Source organism: Egretta garzetta, unplaced genomic scaffold (genome assembly GCF_000687185.1).
Source record: "Egretta garzetta isolate BGI_Z169 unplaced genomic scaffold, ASM68718v1 scaffold206, whole genome shotgun sequence".
NCBI lineage: Eukaryota > Metazoa > Chordata > Aves > Pelecaniformes > Ardeidae > Egretta > Egretta garzetta.
Window position 1 is genome coordinate 2,117,538 of NW_009259984.1, and position 23,362 is coordinate 2,140,899.

The following is a 23,362-nucleotide window of genomic DNA, read 5'->3' on the forward strand; positions in this document are numbered from 1 at the left end:
AGAGATCTGTTCTTGCAAACAGACGTCATTAAGACTGCTCCAAAAATGCATCTCATGTTTCATACTGCGATCAGTGAACTGAAACCAGGCCTGTTTGTGATTCTTCATTCAAACAGTGAACCCTGCAGATGAGATGCAGAGGCTAGGCAGTGTGAGGGGAGGAAAGAGAGAGCCTGCGGGAACAAAACTGTTCCTGAGAATGTTCTGTGCCTTCGTAAAGTCCGTATTCATTGCAACACGAAAAAAGGCAGCAGAAAGGGGACTTGTGAATACCTTGAGAGACAGCCTTATCTTTTCATTTCATGTGCCAGACACTACATGAGGTGTGATCTGTTCATTATTTTTATGATTAAGGCAACGAGAGCAGCTCTGGCTGCGGAAGAGTCCAAGGTTGAGAGGCTGAAGGCTCAGCTTAAGGAACTGCTACGGTTTTCCCAAGATGTGCAGCCACATGCTGAGAGCGTTGTCTCTGCAATACAGCAGTATCAAAGGTAGTGGGATTATGATTATGCTGGAGGGGTGGGGGGGATCTTCTCTCAGACACTGAAGAGATTGACAAGGGCCTAAGAAAAAAGTGATATGCCATCTGATTGTAGGTGATGTGTAGAAAAGAAAGGCTTTTGTTAATCACATCCGCCTCCATGTTGTAGTAAACCTGTAATTTTAGCCAATTGCTAGGAGCTGTAGGCTGCTGGCCATTTTCAAGCAATGTTCTTGCATCATTAATGTTGTATATGTTTCAAAGAAAATTAGATTGTTGGCAGCTAATTTGATCTTCTTAGCATTTAATAATAATAATTTATGTATTTTTCTTGCCTTTCATGACAGCAACTAGAAAATCAGGACAGGAGCTGTAGTAGTAAACGGTTCAGAAGAATTAATGGCCCTCCCTTGTTGGGTTTGTTGTGATGACTCATCAGCCTTAGCAATTATTTGGCAGAGTTTATTCCCTTTTGCCTGGCGGCATATATGCATGATTCCTGTTTTCAACTTGTCTTGGGTTGGAAACTCTGAAAGTTTAGCCTCTCCCCAGACTTCAGTGTTTCCGTTTCCAGGCTGCCTGGAATCAGGAAGTAAGGAAGCTGCAGCAAATTTTGCAAACTAGAAGAAAGGAACATTTTTTTAAGGAAAAAGGAAGGTCAGTTGTTTTTACTGTATCCAAGCTTATTTTCCTCTGTCCAGTGCACAGTATGCTGTCCTGCCAGAAGGTTTATAGATCATTATGGGAAAGAATTTCAGTTTAAAAACTAACAAGTAAACAATGTCGAAAGAGGAGCAGAGAAGGCAGGAGAACTTGCCTCTGAGTATAAAATGGCAGCTGCTCTTTTGCCAGCTTCTCTCCAAAGCTTCTTTGCACAGTCTGGCAGCTTCACGCTGAGCCTGGCAGGAGCAGCAGAGCAAATGGCAAAGGACACGTAATGTCAGAACTTTCTATTTGCGGAGCTTTTGGCCCCTGCAAGCTTGCCTTTGTTTAGCTCCATAACGTCCCAGGGACACAGGTAAGATTGTTGTTTCTGTTTTTATAGAAAGGCAGTATTAATCTTGATTGGCATTGCTCTTGCCTGCCTGTCTTGTGAATTTGCAGGATACTGTTCCCATACGAATATACAGTTTGGGCTGCTTTGTGCCATATCAAACAGGATTCTGCAAACTGAGAGAGGTCAGGAGAGCTGAGAAAAACAGGAGGCAGCTGCATGGGGTGTGTCACTGCTAGGCCTTGTTACTCAGGTGTATTTTGGATAAGCCTTTATAAGAAAACCAAGATATTTAATGAATGTGTGCAGATTTGTTTTTTTCAGTATATATACACACACATATATATAGATGTGCATGTATGTGTATACATATATATAAATACAAAGATTTTATCAGAATTACCTACATATAAATATAAACATAAATATAAATAGAAGTGGTTATGCAAAATTTTAAAAATTTGTATCTGAAAAAAATATCTATTTTCCGCTTTTTGTAGGTAACATAGGGCAATCAAAGATTTCTTAATGTACTTTTTTAAAGGAACAAAGACTTGGTAATATGTAAAACAATACAGGCAACTGCAGTTAAATTCTAGACACTCTTGGCTTGTTCCTCCCATCAGTTAGTGAGACTGCTCCAATAATACAATTTGTTAAATCATTCTGATGATAGCAACCAAGAAAGATCACATACAGGAGAAGACTGCTGGCCGCTAGAAAGGCAGAGTAATTCCTGATTCACAGTTGCACAGAGACAAATGTGTCTTACGGCATCTAAATAGTTTTGTCGAATGTCTCTGACTGACAGAGCAGCTGTCAGCCTGCAGCACCAGGCTCAGACAGTCTTTCTTAGACTGTGGCTTTTGTGTTGGATACAGTTTACACACAAGTATTGTGTTAATTCATGCCTTGATGAATAGGGTGTTTGGACTTGGATTTCTTCGTAATCCTTCTCTCGGCTGTCACTTTATCCTTGCAGTGTTAGAGGCAAGATATCTAAAATGAGCACTGATACAGAAACCCAACTGAGAAGACTCTTCCAAAATCCCCTGCAAGATTTTGAACAGTGGAAGCCATCAGTCCAGATGCTCCTGGAGACTCCAGAGCCAGCGCTGGCTCACATTGAGGTAGCAAACCTGTTATTAAGTTCAGAAACTGATACTTGGCTTCTGTTTGCCGAAGCTATGCCAGCAGCTGCCTGCACACAGCTGCCGGACAGCAGCAGCTGGGAGAGCCTGTCCAGTACGGCAGGAAACCCCCCAGTATGGAGGTCAATACTTAGCTCTAGCTGTGGCAGAATGTCTTACTTTCTGCCCTCCGTTTGGTTAACTGGAGTTGTCAAGTGAATAGGCTGAATTAAAGTGCTAGATATCTTTAACAAGATGATAATATTGCTTAGCCTTAGCCCAGATCTCCCTGGACGGGAAGTCTGTGGACTGTGCTGAGAAGTGTGTAGTAATATAGTCGTGGGATGATAACGCATGACTTCTGCATGTGCCCAGGAAGGTGTGTTTGTTATTTGTCATCCCTGTGATCTCCAGAATAAATGTGTCTGTGAACAGGGATGGAGTTTATCCTTGGGATGAGCATTCAAGCTGTCCTTTCTGTTGGTTGTTTAGGCCTCTCCTCTGCACAGACAACTCTTTCCATAGTACAGCTTTCCTCTATTTCTGTTCACAAAATGGATGCAGCCCTGGTGCTTCTAACATTATCAGGAAGACTTTTCCTTTAACTGGGCACTGTCCAGGTACCTTCTGTTACCCCTTGTCGGCCCAGCATGCTGTTTTTACCTGACTTTGTCATACTGCTTTGGTTGTGTGACTTGTGTGAGAATAATATGGTTATATGGTTTTTATTTTTTCGGTATGACTTCACTGGAAGAATTTTTCTCCTTTAGGCTGCTCTAGCTGAAAGCTCCCAGTTCAAAGAGAAGTTGATGACATTACAGCTGAAGAAGGATTTGCTAAACAATATCCTTGGTGAGGAAAAAGCAAAGTCTTTCCTGCAAGAAGTAGCTGAAGCTTCAAAAGAGAGAGAAATTCTACACAAAAGTCTTCTGCAAAGCAAGAGCAAACTCCAGGTGAGCTCTGAAGCCCATATATGGTCTTTGCCTGTGACAAAGACAATGATAAGTCTTTTACTAAGCCAGTTTTATAGACTTAAATTTAGTAGTAACCAGCTGTGCCCAATCCCTTTTTCTAGGATGATCAAATATTCAAATAAATTTGTAGTCTGTTGCATAGTGTAGCTTGGTGTTTGTTCTGAGCATGAAATGGACTTTGAGGAAAAAATAATGCCAAGGGATATATATTGAATGCTGATTTTTTTTTTTTTTTTCTTCTTCTTTCTCCATCTTGAGTTTGATATCGCAACATGAAGACTTTGATGCTGGTTTCGCACCTTTGCAGAAGAAATTATCTGCCATCAAAGCCAAATTAGATCTAGAGAAGGAACCACGGCCTGACCTCTTGGGTAAAAAGACACAACTCCAGAGACTCCAGGTACGTTACAGTAATGTTTGACCATGATATCCTCAGTTAATTGTGGTCCTCTTTGTTTGTATTTTATTAGCATTAGGGATTCAGTACCTTGTCCCCTCAATTGATTGTGTGTTAGATAATTTCATCTGGTCCGGTCTATAGCATGGAGCAGATGAAATTGAAGCAGTGCAGCTGAAGAACTGCCAAACAGGGCTTGAGGGAGGAACAAGCAGCTGGAAGCTCTTGGTGCCACACCTTCTTGGGCTAGTTTTATTACTGAAGAAAATGTGTCCTGATACTTCCCACTAGGAGTGAAACTGCTCAAGATAACCTAAACCAATCTTAATTCCCTCTAGAAGCAGGGAGTTCCCATTGTCCTACCTCCTTCTGCACTCTCAGCTTCCTGCTCTTTACCTTGACACAGCTTTTACATGTGCTAGATTTACTCCATGGGCCAATTCAGCTGGCCAAGATAAGAAAAAAAACAATCAACAAGAAGATGATAATTTTCCACTTGGTTAGTGTTTTGAACTGGTTCAGCGAAGGGTCCAACATGCAGTAGAGCCTGCTCAAGGCATGCAGTGGGACTGCGTAGCTAGGAAAGGTGAGAGAAGAGCAGGAGAGGAAGAGAGAGGGGATGTGACTCTTCCTTTTCACCATGGTGAGCTATAGCGATTCAGCTATATGCTGCCACTTCACCCTTGCTGACCACAGGGGTGTTATCACCATAGGTCTTTGCAATACTTAGCTAATTAACTGTGTCTCCCCTGGCAGCTTCTCAGCAGGTTGTCTTCTGTGTTATCAACGGGTAACATGTAAGAATGTCCAATCATTTCTTTTGGAAACATTTATATCTAGATATAAAAAAAAAAATATTTTTCTTAATGACAGTGATTGTTGTTTGTTGGGGCTTTTTCCCCCTTCACACTGTCAAATGAAACTACTTTCAGTGTATGTTTTGTGGAGGTCCGTGTCACATCTAGCACGTTACCCCTATGGAATCTGTCTTTTCCTCTGCAGATGATCCAAGATGACTTGGCAGAGCTTGTGATTCAAATGGATGAGGTAGCAAAGCTTGTTCAGTCAAATACCACACACAGGCATGAAATGAACCAACTTACATCTGACTTGCAGGCCCTGAAGAGATCATTGGAGGTAACATTAGGAAGAGTTTTTAGTTGCCTGAGGAATTGTCAGTTGCCTCTATTTAAAGATATATAAAAAAAATCATTGAGCATATAAGACTGTATGCTTTGAGTGGCAGACATTTTCATTTTAGGGGAAGAAGGCACTGAATTCTTACAACTTTGATAACTCTTCCAGGATTCTCTGTACTGTACTGTACCTGTAATGTGATTTCCCTTTGGGATAGGATACCATCTGCACAGATTTTATATCTATCTAAATTATTTTGGGAGTGGGCCTGAGATTTCTGACCAAAAGACCTCATAGATATACTACCATGGAGGTGTTTGGACGTCTTCACAGATTCCTGGATAGTTTTTTTTCTATCAAACTATTTGGGGGGTTTTATAGTTTTGTGACCTAAAAGTTAATGAGAGAAAAGTGTTGCAGTTGCATAATTACTTGTTTTGACCTGAGGCATTTTGTAGTTTGTAAACACAGTTATAAAAGGATGTTTCTAAGCTGTCTCAGAAGAAGAGCTTAAAAAGTCACCTTAGTTATGCAGGTCACCGTGAAAATACATATGATAGTGTTACCCTAATATGCACTGTAGAATTCTAGTTTCAATCTCGATAATCCCACTTATCGCTGAACTGGACTTTTTCCAAAAAAGTCTGTACAGTCATCTGATTCAAGGAGAATAAGAGGTATTTAATATTCACTGGGGTATAAACACCCCCCCCCTCCCATATTCTTTATTCTGTTTCAGCTGAAATGGAAGGGAGCTATTCTAGTGCTTAATACCCCCCAATGTGGTTGAATTCAGGCCTGCAGGAGCTTGTAGGTGTTTTCTATGGCACTGATGCTAAAGGATAAAGTTTTTTGTGTCTCATTAACAGCTTTGTTTTTCCTTTTTGCCCATGAGATTCTGTGCCAGTAGTCACAGTGTTAGTTCCAGTAATGAAACTGCTTTTTGTCTGTGTTTAGTTGCTGACATATTTTTATAATTTGTAGATGATGATACAGCAGAGTGAGGAGCACGTTCAGAAGCACTGGGCATATAATGACAAACTCTCTGACCTCCAGCAGTGGATCACAGTAACCACAGAGAAGATTGGGTCCTACCAGAGTGCTGATGGAGAGCAGAACACCGAGGGCAGGGTGGCAGACCTTGAGGTGAGAAAAGCCTCTTAGTGTAAGATGTTAATTATTCACTTTGCAGCATTCAGACATGAAGGGCAAGGGTTTTCTAGCGAGAGTTTCCTGGTTGGGGAGAGTAATGGTGGTTTGTTTCTCCTGCGATAACTGTTGGTTGCTGCTGCCTCCCTGTTTTGCTCTGTGCTGTGGGATGTGGAGCTAGGTGGAAGACAAGAACAGTAAGAAATGTCTAAGAACTGTTGACATGGATAAAGTATTATCAGAGGATAGGTGATTTTCAAAAGAGCTCTTCCTGCCAGGGCGATCTCTCTGGACAATACCTATCTTTGCCTGTATGCACTGATCAATACATTGAACATTATTACCCTGTTAGCGAACTTTATACTGTCTTGAACTGAGCTGTTTCACAGCTGCTAGCCTTCCCCTGTGTAGCAGTATTTTGCATGCTAGATTCACTCTGGCAGGTTACTTTAGCTGGCAGATTTTGCCTTCATATGGGAAACCAAGATACCTAATGGGAAGGCTACAGAAGGGGTGCATTGACAGCTTGTGCCCTTTAAGTTTTGCCATCAGCTCTTTGACTTACATTGGCTCTTTGTAAGAATCCACAGCGTATTTTTTTCTCCTGCTAGGTATGTTCTAGCTAGTGCCAACAAAACCAGCATAGTCCTGGACTGAACATGGCCTTCAGTCTGACATAACCTCTGCTTTACCCAGGATACCTAGAAGTAACTGTAAGGGCTGTACGTTTCAGAGATGGCTAGCTGAGTTTCCAGATAAGGAGATCCAGCTGCACCTTGTGGAAGCTCATGGCCAGCTGGTCATGGAGAATTCTTCTCCAGAGGACACTGCCCATGTCCAGGCAGAGCTGGATCAGCTGAAGGAGTCATGGAGATCACTGAAGGAGATGGCAACTGGGTAAGTGTTCTTGTACATCTTTGTCATGTCCCTTCAAGGGGATGCTCTTTGCTGCTATATGACCAGACACACTTGATGCTTTGTGCTCTGTGCTGTGAAAGCGAACAGCTATGTTACAATGCTAGGAGCAAGATGAGATTTTATTTAATCACTTGTAACCTGGAAATCATTAGAAAGCCATTTTAGAGAATCTGGGTACCAGAGCAGTCTATGAAGCTGCCTTTATCGCATGCTTGGAGCAGGCAGTGTCTCCTTAGGGCCTGGCTCACCCTTGTACTACCAGTCCGTATCAGAGGACATAGGATATAGACTGGGTGACTTCTGCTGTTCCGTCTCACCTTCCTGTTCTCCTTGCTGTCTGACCTGGAGATATCTCCAAGAAGGCTATATCTGCACTGGGATTTGTGCCTTTTGCAAACCCACAAGTGTATAAGCAGAGCTAGAATCCACTCTTAGTTGGCAAATGTGAACTTCATTTATTTTGCCCTTGCTGTGCAGTGTCAAACTGCTGCTCATATTTGCTAGTCTGTATTAAAATTTAATACTGTGATACATGTGTGAATATATTCACACATAGTGTCAGAATAGGCATAAAAATGGAATGACTAAATTGAGGAAGGCTTGATTGTACTGCCTGCTGTTACCAGACTGGAAGGTGTATTGTCAAGGTAGTACTTTTTTTTGGTTCCTCACTCCCCTGCATAAAAGAAAACAAAACACTTGGAAATGTTAGAACTAGAGGACTGGTGCTGCTCTGAGACAGTGCTATTACTGGTAATAACAGTGTAATAATAATAGTGCTATTTCACCTGAGCTGTCTCCCATAGCACTGATCAAAATGTTGATGTCTCATCACTAGACGTTTCACTGCACTAATATCTCTGGTTTTGTGTTTTCAAGACTTCTCAAAAAGTGGCATTTAAATAGACCAGTGGCTGATAAGAAGAAGAAAGTAGCATTTGTGGACAGCAGATGGATGTCTGGACCTGCCCTCCATCTTTTAGATGTAGATCCCAACCATAAGCAGGTGAGAGGGGGACTCTGTATCTGCCTTTATATTAGCTTCACAAGAACAATTTTACTGGCTTCATCTGATATTATGGGTTACAAAATTGGAGCTTAAGATCTTGCAATCAGGCCTTCAGAGGAAACATCTGACATAACAGTAAGGGCTTTTTTGTTCTTGTTCTGTAATCTAGGAGGGGATAGGAGAAGGGCAAAATACGAGCAGCCACTTGAAGCTCCTACATGACTTTGAAGAGTGGTTAGAAGAAGAAAACACCAAACTGACCAAAATTCTTGCTGCAACTTCATCTTCCACAGAGGAAATTAAGGCACGCCAGAGCAGACTGGAGGTTAGTTTTCAGGCGATGAAGATGGAGGCAAAGATTGCAGTAAGTGCAGGTCCTTTCAGAATTAAAAAAAGAAAGCAACAACAACAACAAAAAAACCTACCACCCCCCCAACCAACCAAAAAACCCAACAAGCCCCCCCAGACAAACAAACAAAAACCCCAAAACCGTAAAAAAATAACCCTCAAACACTATGCTCTCTGCTTTAGGAGACTCTAGGGTAGATGAAGCTCAGGAATTTAGGACAAGGATTTCACCCCTTCTACTAAGAAAAGTCTGCCAGAGCCAGAGTGGTAGAAGGGAAGGGAGCAGCCTGGCATCTAGCTGTTGGACTGGACATTTCCAGTGTGGTATGGCAAAGGTGTTCATTAAAAGCAGCTGATTAAAATCAGTGTCTGGTATTTGGCCTCACTCTTTCTCTTTCTGTTGAATATAACCAGATGCAATGATAATGGATGCTGTAAGAAATTAAACAAACAAATACTCAAGGCTACAAGAGTCCTGCAGATAAGCAGAACGTTTTATATCATTTCAGGACAAAAAAGCAGTAACAAAGATAAACACGCTATTCTAGAGTACCCAGTAGTTCGATTTAGTACCACTGTTCTTTTGAATGCTAGATTTAGAAAGTGGGGCCTTCTTGAATTCTGAGTTGCTGCTGACCTTGTCTTTGCCTGCAGGAGCTGCAGTCTCGTGTGCCAGATGGTCAGCGTCAGTTTGAGGACCTTCTTCATCTTCATCCTGTCATTGGAAACTCTGAAGATCTGGAGGACCTGCGTTACCGATGGATGCTTTACAAATCTAAACTGAAAGAGTCCATGAATTCACCGGTAGGTGACAGCACTCAATTCACAGCTGCGGATCTCTGCCGTTGCTCTTTTAGGTTGCTTCACATTGCTAGTCATAATTCAACAGTACATGTGTGTGTCTACTTAATTAAAAGGTCCCTTAGTAAATGCCATCAAAGACAGAACGAACAGTCATGTATTTATAAATATAAGCACAGCTATTGTTGTACGAAAATGAAAGTTATGTGCTATCTCTTTCCTTTTGTAAGCAATGTTCAGACTGTTTCTCAAAATAGAAGGTTCAAAACAGAATGACAGTTGGCTGTTGTCAAAGATACATGCAGTTGGAGACTGAGGGATGTTTATGTGTGTGAATATTTTAGATGTACACCTAGTTCTGGGCACATGGATTTCTGGCTTTCTCCCCTTTCTCCACACAACGTTCTCCACTGAATTATTTTTTTAATGGTTATTGCAGTAAGAATATATTCTCTGTTCATTATTTGTGTCTCCAGCTGTGAGGCAGTGATCAGAATAGCCACTGACTGAACTGACTCAAAGTAACTTGTGCACAGAAGGACCAAGTCCTTTTTGAAACCATCTTTACGGGCTAAAGATTTGGAATGAAATAAAGAGGAGGTATTTTAATGCAAGAACCAAATGGTTAAAGAAGTTACCAAGTTGTTACATACAAGACATGCTAAGAATGGCAGTGTCCTGGTTTCAGCTGGGACAGAGTTAATTTTCTTCATAGTAGCTGGTATAGTGCTGTGTTTTGGATTTAGTACTAGAATAATGTTGATAACACACTGATGTTTTAGTAGTTGCTGGGTAGTGCTTAGACTGGACAAGGACTTCTCAGCTCTCAGCTCTGCCAGGTGCACAAGAAACTGGGAGGGGACACAGCCAGGACAGCTGACCCAAACTGACCAAAGGGCTATACCATACCGTATGACATCATGCTCAGCATATATAAGCTGAGGGAAGAAGAGGAAGGGGGGGACATCTGGAACGATGGCATTTGTCTTCCCAAGTAACCGTTACACGTGATGGAGCCCTGCTTTCCTGGGGATGGCTGAGCACCTGCCTGCCCATGGGAAGTAGTGAATGAATTCCTTGTTTTGTTTTGCTTGCATGTGCGGCTTTTGCTTTCCCTATTAAACTGTCTTTATCTCAACCTACGAGTTTTCTCACTTTTACTCCTCTGACTCTCTCCCCCGTCCCATGGTGGGCAGAGTGAGCAAGAGGCTGCGTGGTGCTTAGTTGCCAGCCAGGGTTAAACCACAACAGGCAGAATTCATCCCCATATATAAGACATTGCAGGGCATGCTAAAGATGTTCTTAGTGTAAACATACATAATTATTAAATAAGATTTTTCTAGCTTAGCTACTTACATTGTGTTTAACTTCAAGATACCTTAATTGGAGGTTTAGACTTTAGAGGTGTGCATTTGGTACTTTCTGTATGCAAGTGCTTTGGAAGGTATCTGAACTCGAACACCTAAAACTTGAGGCACCTGAAAATTTTCTGATTTGGGAAACCTTGTCTTCAAATCCAAAGCTTACTTAGAATACTCTATTAATAAAGAGCATGATCTGTATTAATAAAGAGCATATTTCTAAGAATTGTTTGCCATTGATTGTAACGAGTTATGCTTTGTTGACCAAAATCTTGTGTAAGCATAAATATAGTCAATAGGTGTCAGTAAAGTCAAAGCTATTGCTGGAGGAACTGCTTCTCTGATTCAAATGGTCAAGAACCTGAAAACATTTTACTTTATGCCTAATGTGTGTTAAAAAGCTCAAAAAAAAAAAAAAAAAAAATCTCGTGATGGTTCACTCTGTCCAGGTGATCATGAATTCAAAAGAAACATCCCTTATCAGGTGAATACTCATTTATAAGCTCCACTGGTGTCTTAAGCTCATGATTCTTTTTTCTTTTTCTTTTTCTTTTTTTTTTTTTTTTATTTTAAGCAGAGTCCTGGATCTTTGGAAGAAACGGACAGATTCAGAAAGGTATGACAGTTCACTATCATTAAGCTAAAAAATGTTTGGTCAGACATTTTGAAGATAATTATTTTAAATTGAACTTTTCTAAAGATCCTTGAGATTAATTTGGTTATTAAAAAGCCTCTCTTAAAAAAGTTTATTTTCTCCAGATTTTAACAGGAAAAATATTACAGAGCTTTTACTCTTGAGCTATGCTTACTGTATTTCTAGAAGCTAGATATCCATCTCCTGGGAGAGTAGGGGAGCTCAGTTTTTAAACATCTACATGCTATATGAAATTAATTCATTTTTCAAAAGATACTGAGGAAGAGCCCAAATCTCTCTCCAATGGATTTAGGGGCCAAGTGCCTAAAATAATTTTGAAAATGGGACTTCTGATTCTTTAGACACTTATGAAAAAATTGCTTTGGATCATTCAGTTCACCTTTTTTCTAATGCTGAAAACCAGAGAAAGTCAAGAGATTTGTCTAATGTTATTAGACTAAATCCTTATTTAAAGCAGCAGAATTCCTCCTGTGAAGGATTTTCTTTTGGAAGTGATGACAGAAGAAACAGAAGCAGTACAGGAGATGATAAGGAGAAGCTTAAAGAAAACAAAATGCTGCCAATTTCTTATTAAACCCAAGAAGCATTTCTGATCCCATTTTCATGAAGTCAGTGGGTTTTTCTGTTGGCCTGAGCAGTGTTGAACTGAGTCTTTCCTCTGTCACAGTTTGCTTGGTTTATAGACACTGTTAGCTTCTACTTTTGTCATCTCATTTTCCTTTTGTTTTTAGAAGGAATAGAATAAGTCTTTATTTGCCTAACACAAGGTAGATTGGATGAATAATGTGTTGCAGGTACATAATCACATAATCATCTTAAGCTAAATCAAACACTTGATTTCTCCTGTTGCAAAATCTCTTTGGAAGAGACCAATATTTAAAGGGTGCAGTACAGTGCACTTCCAGTATGGCCAGAAATCAAGACTTCCTCGTTCAAATGAGATATCCCTCTGGTACTCAAATGTGGAGTAGCATCTCTGATATTTTTCCCCGGTGAAATACTGGCCAATTTAACATAGTTTTCACACATCCCCTGAATAGTTTTTGCCACCGTTCAGCCTTCCTGAAACCCCCCCAAAGAGTTTCTGTTCTTGCCCATCTGGCTCAGCATTAATTGTTTGGTACTGTTGCTCATACCGTAAGGTGACCAGAATTTTTCAGGCTGGAAAGACAGTGTGACATTGTAATGCTTGGTGTAGAGTCAGCCAAACATTTTTTCCCCTAGAAGAGGCCTAAAGAGATAGTCCATAAGACTGACCAAGGAATTCTCTGCTTTCATATGATTTTGTTGGGTAAAGTTGTTTGTAGGGGGAAACAAAACAAAAGCTTTAGGCATAAGCATATCTCTACTGTGCAATTAGATACGTTTTTTTTAATCCATCTGTCCCACCTGCCTCGGGGTAGGTGGTATTTATTCCTCCTTAACTTCTCTGAAGGAGACGAAAGTCTTCAGCTAATTTTGAAGGATACTGGAATAACATAATGGCAGGTGGCAAACATTTGTCAATTAGGCTTACAGCAAGAGCACAAAAAAAGCATTCTATAAGTTTTTAATAGCTACTGAACACAAACAAAGAGAAACAGCTCAGGGCGGGAAGGAACAAGGAACTAAAATACCTCATAAGCATGAAGGAAATGGTTCCCATTGCACCAACAACGGATTTGCAGTTTCCCTCCAGCCAGTACAAATGTTGCGGTAACAACTTACACCTTGCTCACTTCAGTGTGATTTTGCTGACTTCAGGGCATTCATCCTGGATTTAAACTGTGTCACTACAGTAAGGATCCAAGTACTACTGTAGGCAGAGGTGTGTCTTTCATTCAGGCTAAGGCTTTTGTCAGGATGTGAGCCTGTGTTGCCATAATGCTGTTGAGCATTGCTTAGGAGAACCAGAAAATAATGTTGATCCCATTTGGGTCCATTGCTGTTCAGGCTGAGAAAAGAGGAAAAGTGGCTTTTTTGCAGCTTTGCAGTTGATGTTAAATTCAGATTTAACACCTAAAGTGTGGCTAAAAGTGAAAGAAAGATTAGGCAAAGTATTTTTGTATGCTTTGAGTATCCTTTCAAAACCATGGTAAAGGAAACCAACTGCCCTGAGAGAATGGCAGAAAGTACACATGGTTGGGGGCTGCATCACTGTACTTGCAATATCCAGTGAGTTTGTGTCCAATGGGATCGAGTTATCTCTAATTTGTCAGCTCGCTCATGCTTTTGGGTCACACAAAATCAGCAGAGGTGACAGAATTTCAGGTATTTTTGGACTGATCTCTGCTTTCTGCAGCACAAGGTCCCCAGTGACTCTGCTTGTCTCTCCTGTTTGAACTGTGACTATTTTGCAGCAGCAGCAGATCAACCTGGAGAAGGGGAGACCCAGCTGTGGCCAGTCTCTTTCCATTGCCTTCTGTTTTTATTCCATTTCTAGCCTGTACGGCCAAATGTTGGGCAGAACAGAGCCTGCTCCATGTATATTAATGTGCTTTTTTTTTTCTCATCATTCATCCTTTGCTGAGGACATGCCCCTAGCCACTGGTGCCCTTAGGAACAGTACGGGCTAATGATTGCGATGTGAGTGACTTCTTGTTGATTAACAAAAAACAGTTGCAGGAAATTGCACTGGCTGCAGTGAATTTTTAGCAGGTGCCAGTGACAGGGCAATGTAGATGGATATTTCTGCAGGGTACCTAGCACACCCAAGGACATAATCAAGCAAAGGCTCAATAATAACTATGATAAATATTACTTTCAAAGGTTGTCTCCCAGCTACCTGAAAATATTCTGTGAGCATTCTTAGTATAAATAGGAAGTCAAAGGCTCATTATTTACAGGTCTAGGTAGTGCTGTTTGATTTATTTTCTCGAGCGCTCAGAGTAATTACATTTCCTTGCTAAACAAATGATTCTGGCTTTATTGTTTGTACAAACAAAATAATTAGGATTCATTACATCAGTCATCAGCTAATTGCTTCCTTTGAGATTCTTCTAAGACTAATCTCCTGTAACACACAGACAGAAGGAACGTGTAATTTAATCTTATTTAGAGACACCATTGATCTGGAGTCAATCAAATTAATACAGTCCTTCAGTAAACTGTACAAAGCAAGAACTGCCACAGCTTGCCAGGAAGAAAACAGTAACGTGCTCTGCTCTGCCCAAGCGCAGATAGGACAGGAATTCTTCACGGCAGAAAGTCACCATACAGAAATGCACAGCATCATATGTACATGCATGTGTTAGTGGTGCCTTTCTATTGAACGTATGGGGCCCGTTTGTTTTCGTGAAGTCCTGCTGGGTGTTAGCCACTTAGTAAAATGGAAAAGACTCATTAAAAGGTATCTTACCTTCAGTTTTCAATATCTCTTGTATAGATAGAGAGAATATCTCTCCATATTTCCCTATAAGCCTGTGCCTGCCTGCTTTAGGAATTATACCATGGCCCAAACAAAGGAAGAAGGGCATTTTACCATTAAAAATTACCAGATAGACATTTTCCCTCAGCAGCAACGTTTGCTCAGAAAGGAAACTTAGGCAAAAAAGTTAAAAGCTGAAAAATCTGGACTGTCTCTTCCTAACTCCGACCCACTGTTAAGTAGACTGTGCCAGACAGCAGCATCCTCTTCCTTCTTCAGCAGGCCCACGAGCTTCCCTTCATGTTACTGCACCTGTGAGACTGCCTGCCTATCTGCTCTTATTTCTGTAGGTCTCATCTTGTTTACTGATCTACATTACAGCTTTCCCAACTGCTAGGAAATAGGGACTCTGTCTTTTATCTGGTTCTGCCACTTCTGTGCCTTGCCGATGCTCTCCCTCTAAAGCAGTGCTGGTGCAAGATGGAGAAGACCTCTTGCTTCCCAGACACCTGGTTCTTACTTTCTGTTAATGTTAACATGGTATTAGCCAGGTATGTGGTTGGTGGCCCCTGCTTTGTTGAAAAGACACGTCCTTTAGTAGCCTACCATGTTGTGAAGTATTTGCAGATTTTCACCAAGGAGATACCTTAGAATGGTTTTCTTACAGATATAATTTTACCTCCTAACTGAGAGGTAACAAGACGTTTGTTGACCCATAGCAGAACAAAACCAATTTCCAGTGTATACTTGAAAAATGTTTTTAACACTGCTGTATAAAGCATGGTAGGAAAAATTCTTGTGATCAATACCTTAAAGCCATCTAATTTTTAAATTATTTAAATAAAATGCAAATGATATTCAAATTATGTATGGTGACTGCTGAAGTTTAAGAAAAGTTTAATCTTGACTTGAGAGAAGTCACTTGTAAAACATCTGGAAGCATACATTGGTGACATGATAAACCAGCTTTTGCTTCTTCTAGAGGTTCCAGAACATGTTGTCTTTATTTCAGTTTTTATTCTTTCTATGCCCAATTTAATTAGTTTATTTCAAATTGCAAGGCTAAGTGGAAGTTGGAAATTGGGAGAAGTTGATTTACTTCTCTGCCTTCCTGAATAAATGTAGAACACTGATGTCTCCTACTAAATTTCAGATACACTGACTGAAAAGTTCACTCCCTCCTCCCTGCCCGCAGTGGGATGGGGGAAAGAATTGGAAGGGTAAGGGTAAAAGTGAGAAAACTCATGGGTTGAGTTAAAGGCAGTTTAATCAGTAAAAGAAGGAAATAAATAAAAACAAAACCAAGAAAAACAAGTCATGCAAAAAAACCTCAAGGGCTCATCACCAGCCAAACAATGCCCAGCCAGTCCCTGAGCAATGGCAGCCCTGGCAAAACCCCCTCCCCAGTTTTTTTATTGCTGAGAAAAACATCATATGGCAGGAAATATCCCTTGCTCAGTTGGGGTCAGCTGTCCCAGCTCTGTCCCCTCCCAACTTTTTGAGCTCCCCACAGCCTCCTCTCTGGTGGGGTGGGGTGGAGTGAGAAGCAGAAAAGGCCTTGGCTCTGTGTCAGCCTTGCTCAGCAGTAACAAAAACATCCCTGTGTTATCAGCACTGTTTCCAGCACAAATCCAAACCATAGCCCCATAGCAGCTACTGTGAAGAAAATTAACTCTACCCCAGACAAAACTAGTAGAACTGGTTTTAAAACCTCTTACCCTGTTCTGAACCTTTTGCAAATACTTCGCTTGTGATACTTAAGAAACTAAGTGTAACTCACTGCCTGCTGTTAGATATGAAAATGTGTTTCAAAATTACCTCACTGAAAGTTTGACCTTCCGTATTCTTAGAACATAGAACTAAGGTATTTTTAGCAACCCATCCTACCTACCACTTTACTGATCTTCCACAGTGCTTCTGAACTTTTATCACATATCAAACACTTTCCAGATAGAAAGAAAGTAGTCTCCACTGCTTATGTGCTGAAGATGGGACCAAACCAAGGATGACTTCTGTTTCCTTAGGCCTGGAGAATTGTAGAAATCGGTGTTACTTTAACAGATCAGGCTATAGCCCTTGTCCTGTGGCATTCTTCTCCTAAAAGCACGTCACATTGTATATGCACACAGAAGCTGACCTTTATAAATCCATTTGTGTCACAGTAGCATATGGCACAGTACTTAGTTCTAAGCGACTTTGCAGCAGAAATTCTGAATTATCTGCCATATGTGACTGCTGAAACCTCAGATACAAACTGCTGGCTTTTCCTTGTTTTCTGTTTCTTCTAAGTGAAGCCTTCATCACAGATTCTAGCTTATCATCCAGCCATGTTGAGGTACTCCAGAATCTCCCCTAAGGGAGAAAACAAAGCCTGTAATTTGCCTGTATACTTACTTATTTAGGTACATACACTTATGCTTTTCAGAATTGAAAAGAACGTTAAGGTTGCAAAGTCAAGCAATCCGAAGATAGAAAATGTCAGAGCTAAAATTGCTTGTGTGACCTCAGTTAACCCCCGCTCAGCACATTCATTCTGGTACCTCTTTAGGAGATGGGGAATGTTAAGCACAGGACTCAAAGGGGTCCCAGCCATCCTTACTCATTCCTCACCACCGATTGCCTAACCTAGGCAGTGTTTGCATTTAGGAAAGTATAGTTCTGAACCCAGTGGCTCACTGTCCTTGGGCAGAGGCCACATAACCTCTGACTGACAGTATCCAACTCTTAGTTCCTGCGGTGGTATATGGGAATGAGCCACAGCTCTGCATAGTGGCCACTCAATTCTACGGTGACAGTAGTATCCAACTCCCCCAAATTATTTCCCTCTTGAAAAGACCAGCTGTGATTTGCAATATGTTGCTTATCTTAGAGAGGGATGCTCATGGCTCCGAGTTAGGAACTGACGAAGAGCCCAGTTCCAAATATCTCATATTAAGGTAAAAACCCAATTTGCTTTGGTTTGAAGGAGCAGCCTGTGCTTCCCCTTGAACTGATCTCTTCTTGTTGGCAATAATCTGCTTCTGTGAGTGGCAACTGAATTAGTCCCCAGTGGGATCTCAAGTGCCAGAAACTCAGGGCCTCTCAGAGGTAAAATATCACTGGTAAGGTAACTGCTTTACCAAAAAAAGGGATGGTGCTTGATAATGGCATGCTCCTATTCAGAAAGAAAGGCATGTTTGGTAAGCTGCTGTTAACAGCCTTCCTGGCATTCTCAGAAGAATAATGAAGTGGTAGAACTCATACCTATGTGTGAATCCTTTCCAAGGCCTGTCTGCTCTGCCTATTAAGATGTACTTCCTCTGTACCTATTGCTACAGTTTAAGCCCATTACGTTGTGATCTGCCCATTGTGGAGGTAGGCCTGGATTCATCCTGTCTAAGTATTTAACTCACGGGTTTACAAAATCATGCATGGTGCAGAGAGTGTAGATGGGGGATGACTCTCCATCTCTTCCACAAGAAAGAACTAGGAGCCAGGTTCAAAGCTAACATAAGGGATTTGTTCTTCATGCCAGTTGGTTGACCTGTGGAACTCCTTGCCAAAGGATATTGAAGACTTTTGAAGTTTGTATAGGTTGAAGGGGAAACTGCAAGTATCTGGAAGAAAGACTCACTGAGTGTTAATTAGGTGGACAAGCTACATCAGGCTCGGGAAACTGTTTGAACTGAAAGCGGTTGGAGACTGAGAATATTAAGGAGAAACTTTTTATGCTTGTCTTAGTACCTACGCATCTGCACTGACTGTTGTAGAATATAGGATGCTTAAGCTGGGTACAGCACTGGCATGAAGCAGCATGTTGGTGTCTTTGTATAGTGCCTGTAGGACACTAGAGCATTGGTCCCTTTATCCATGGGGAGAGCAAGAGTTTTCAGACAGCAGTGCGTTTCCCAGGATAGCCTCTCAGTGAAATGCTCTAAGGTAAGAGGAATGTACCCAGACTAGATCTTTTTTCTCTGCTGGACTAGTGATTCAGTGGTGCAAGTATGATTTTTGTCAGGCATGCTGGTGACATACAAGCAGCAGCAAAAACCCACTAATGAGCATGGTATAAGATGCTATATTCCTCTGCTCCCTCAAATAGCTAGATTAACTGTGTGTTTTTATATATCCTGGAATGTGGTCAATAGCAAACCAGGGAGTGCACTGATCTTTAGCAAAACACTTCAGCAACTTACACAGGAATATTATGTAGCAAGTTCTAAAGTGCTTTTCTGCTGTTTCCCATCCAAGTGATTTTTCACGGTGCATTTGGTAAGGAGTTATTAACTGCAAACAGATTTAAGTGCTGAGGACTCCCTAGATCTAAACCGATGCTTGTCATTCAAACGCCCCAACAGGAATCAAGTACAAATGTGAATGTTCACAGCCAGTGCAGTTCATTTGGTAACACGCATGCATTTAGCATTACACAAAACACAGACGTCTACCCCTTGACAGTCCTTGCTTGTCCTGGTATTTTGAGGGAGAAGAGGGAGGACATTTATGCTTGGTGGTGAACTTGAAAAGTATATTTTCTTTTTAAATGTCAACCTATTCTTTTTCCATGTGTGTTTCAAAAATGTCTCTGACGCTTTGGCTCGATACCCAGGTATTCCAGCTGTTATTCTAAGATGGTGGAAATTAAAGCTCTGTTGACTTCACTGGAGCTTTGCCATTTTTCCTCAGAGGAACATTTGGTTTCAGAATATTCTGTGGAACCTAGATCTGACACATGCACTGCAGACGCTGTGGGTGCTGGGTAGTAGCTGTACTGATGCTAGTAGCTGGAGTGATTAGGGAAGGGGTATTCCACTGCGTAGCAAGTGCTGTGGTTCCCACCTTTGATCTCGCATGGAAATTAAATGTTCAAACTGTCTTTTGCAAAGGTGGAACTGTGTCAGACTGTCCTTTTCTAACCCAGCATGATGTGCTAAAGGGTTGGGAGTGTGGTCCTGACCCCAGGTAGACTCGTACAGCCCTGATCACTCTGAGCCTAGCAGAGCAGACGTTTGAACCTGGGCCTTGTGAATTCCCTGTTGGTGCCATAGTCTTAGGTCACCACAGCCTGAAAGCATCTCTCTCTCATAGCACAGACCTAAAAAAATACCTTGACTTAGTCTTAGCATAATTGAAGTGCTGCTTTTCTTGCGCTCAGAGAGGGAGTCAGTGCCCAAAACCTTCCCTGCTTTTTCCAGCTGTATCATCTCTCCTATTAAAAGTTACTGTGTCTCCTTCAAAACTTTCTATCATTTGACTATAACATCTCTAGTAATACTACTATGATATAAATCATATCACCAATTGTTCCAGCTAGTACAAAGCAGCAGAGCAGGTTTCATGTGCACAAGAACCTGAGCATCTAAGTAATGAATCCATTTGTAAGGGTGTCTGCTGAACTCCATGAATAAGTAGTTCCCAATCCTGACTTTATTTAGTTGTCTTTATGCATAATCCTGCTGCAGACACTGAAGTTAATGGTAAATCTCCCATGGATTTCAGTGTGTGCAGGTTGGGGCCCTCATATATTAAGGGCTTATCATTGCAAATTTGCTGAAAGCACCAAACCCTCACAGCTCCTGTGTGCCTCATCTTCAGTCCTGCAGAGACATCATAATACCATGTTTGTGATAGCAGAGTCATTCCCATGGCAACAAATGGACTCATAAATACAAGATTCTGACCTTGCTGTGTGCTCAAACAAAACAGAGAAGCTGGGCAGCAAAGACAAAAGTTCATCAAACACAAATGCCTATAAACCCAGCAAGCAGGTGGGAGAGAAGCAGCAGATAAAGACAAAATATTTCTCCTCTGAAGTTCTGCCCCCAGGCAAATGTCCCTCCACAGATTTTTCTAATGCTAGGATCTGCTATGGTTGGCCTGAGTATCTTACCCTGCAGAAAGCTCCAAGGAAAGCAAATGATAGCTTTTTAATAAAGCTGTTTCATATTAATTGTTTTTAGAGGATGAGCTTTGAAAAGCAATACTATTTTACAGCTCCTTCCAGTAGATCTAAAAACAAGGTGCTTAATAAATAACATTTCAGTTTCATCCTATTTCTTAGACTTGCATTAATAGTCTTTGCTTTAGAGATCAAGGCAGAGTCAGTGACCTGCTCTGAGTCAAATTCTGGATCCCTAAAAGATTTGGGATAGGAACAACAGGAGTGGGTGACTGGCAACGTGGTCATCACAGGAAGCCAACGACGAACCTGGGTGAGCATGAGACACCTGCTGCCTGGGCTGTGGCAGGAACCCAGATGAGGCACAACTGGAAAGGCAGCCCACTACTTCTCACCAGTTCATAAGCAGGAGATAACTGGGAAGACAGGTGTTGGAGCAATGAAGGAATAGTTTCAGACTGACCGATGCTGAAGGATTGACAGCTGTAAAGCAATAGTTTTAGGTGCTTCTAGGAAGACTGGCAGTCCTTCTCACAACTGTGTCAGTGAGAGGTGGACTTCTAATTCCCAGTTTGAGTTTGTGAGAACATTTTTGAGACTTACAGCCATAATGAACTATTGAACATCAGTCATAGGATCCTGCCCTTCAACAACATCTGCATTAAGTCTTATTACACCTTAGTGGTAGAAGAAAGAGCATGGTTTGAATTGTCCCAAGACAGAGGTAATTCTGATCTTCTACCAGCACCTGTTAATACATACAAACAAACTTGTCCATACCTTCTGGAACCTGGAAAAGGGCCTTTTTCTTTATTGATGGGACGCTGTAATAAATGTATTTGCCATATTGCTGCATATTACAGATGCAATTGAGAATTAAGAATGAGAAATGGTCGATGAGAACAGAAGCTGTCAGTGACAGTCCATTGGTTTATACTGATTACGCTAAGGAGTGGCTGTTCTGTGGCATTACAGAGACAAGGCTAGAACACTCTGACCAAGCGTTGTGGCTGCTGCCCTTATGTGTAACAGGTTTAGCATTGACTATAAACACTGAAGCCCTGCAGGCTTTGTTCAACCCATAGGCTGATGAAATCCGGGGGAGATGAAGGATTTCAGATCTGGACTCCAGGACTAGAGAAGGGAAAATCCTGTTAGTACTGCTACTTATGCCTGGTTCTTTGGCTAGTGTTTGAGAACAGGTCACAGTAGGAGCAGATGACTCCTGTGATGCAGCCAGGTTGGTGAAACTTTGATTCTGTGGGTAAGTGCTAGCTGTACCCAGGGAAGTTGCCCAATAGTGCTTAAAGTCAAGAGTCTGACTTACACCCTGACATCTACTCATTGCCCACTCACTACTGACAGTTCCAGTGTCCAAGGACCTGAGTTTTCATTGCCCTCAGCAAGCAAATTACAACTTAGATACTGTGGGCCAGAAATGGTAGAGCAAGCAGCTGTTGCTCTGCTGCCTCTACATCTGCCTGGCACAATAATTAAATCTCATCAGCCATTCAATATAATGGAAGCAAACCAACTATAGAAGAAGAAGGATTTCACAGCACAACTGTCTTATGGTCTGTAACTGCAGCTATATATTTGCCTTCATAATTAATTCTGTAAGCATTTATACAGAGCTATAAGAGACTGAGAAATTTAGAAAGTAGTGGAAGAAATCCTTAAAAAAACAGCAAAGGGTGTAATTACTTTCCTCTACCATCATTCTGCTCCTTCTCTTCTCTGCTAATGTTTCCCAGGGACTATTCGTGGCAGGGCTGTAGTGGGACAAAGGCATTGCCTTAACTCTTATTAAGTCAAACATCCAGTAGAGGCCAGAAGCCCTAATTTTGCTGCAGCACTGACATCGCCTGTGGCTTGAACACCACAAATCAACTTCCTCTTGTGGAAAATGTGGGTCCCACTTCAGTTCTGTGTTGCTCTGGTGAGACCTCACCTAGAGTACTGCGTCCAGCTCTGGAGCCCTCAGCACAAGAAGGACATGGAACTGTTGGAGCGGGTCCAGAGGAGGGCCACAAAAATGATCCGAGGGCTGGAGCACCTCTCCTATGAGGACAGGCTGAGGGAGTTGGGCTTGTTCAGCCTGGAGAAGAGAAGGCTGCGGGGAGACTTGATTGAGGCCTTTCAGTACCTAAAGGGGGCCTATAGGAAAGGTGGGGAAAATCTTTTTAGTAGGGCCAGCTGTGACAGGACAAGGGGTAATGGTTTTAAACTAAACCAGGGTAGGTTTAGACTAGATATAAGGAAGAAATTCTTTACAATGAGGGTGGTGAAACACTGGAACAGGTTGCCCAGAGAGGTGGTGGAGGCCCCATCCCTGGAAGCATTCAAGTCAAGGTTGGATGGGGCTCTGAGCAACCTGATCTAGTTAGCGGTGTCCCTGCTCACTGCAGGGGGGTTGGACTAGATGACCTCTAGGGGTCCCTTCCAACCCAAAACATTCTATGATTCTATGATTCTATGATATTTGTGATGTAGGTTGGTACCTACTGTAGCTGCGTTAAGTGTTACTTCTATGTTATGAGTGTAAATCCATGTTTGATGAAATGAATGGATTATTGAGCCCTCTTTTTCAGAACTCCCTTACAGGTAGTTGACTTGGCCTTTTTTTTTTTTTTTTTTTTTTGAAACACACATAGTTCAGCTCATTGGCAGGAGAAACCCAGGAAACTTACCAGTGGAAATCTCACTTCATAATTAATCTTTTCTGAATTCTGTAGGCCCCAAATATGTTCTCTCTTGGTCATGCTAATCCAGATTAACTTCATG

General features: G+C 41.6%; 1 protein-coding gene across 9 annotated transcripts in view; it reads left to right on the forward strand.

The window, feature by feature from the left end:
* SYNE3 (spectrin repeat containing nuclear envelope family member 3) overlaps positions 1-23,362 on the forward strand; it is an 82,249-nt gene that overhangs the window by 47,173 nt on the left and 11,714 nt on the right. For 7 of the 9 annotated variants that reach the window (XM_035896007.1, XM_035896005.1, XM_035896006.1 and 4 more), the window contains 11 exons: positions 355-491; positions 2,458-2,605; positions 3,376-3,558; positions 3,836-3,979; positions 4,979-5,113; positions 6,098-6,259; positions 6,996-7,159; positions 8,060-8,186; positions 8,359-8,514; positions 9,192-9,341; positions 11,274-11,315. In XM_035896007.1, the coding sequence (XP_035751900.1) occupies positions 355-491; positions 2,458-2,605; positions 3,376-3,558; positions 3,836-3,979; positions 4,979-5,113; positions 6,098-6,259; positions 6,996-7,159; positions 8,060-8,186; positions 8,359-8,514; positions 9,192-9,341; positions 11,274-11,315 (1,548 nt within the window). Of the gene's footprint in view, positions 1-354; positions 492-2,457; positions 2,606-3,375; positions 3,559-3,835; positions 3,980-4,978; positions 5,114-6,097; positions 6,260-6,958; positions 7,160-8,059; positions 8,187-8,358; positions 8,515-9,191; positions 9,342-11,273; positions 11,316-23,362 lie in introns of those variants that run through there. The other 2 variants (XM_035896004.1, XM_035896011.1) reach the window with 2 other exon arrangements.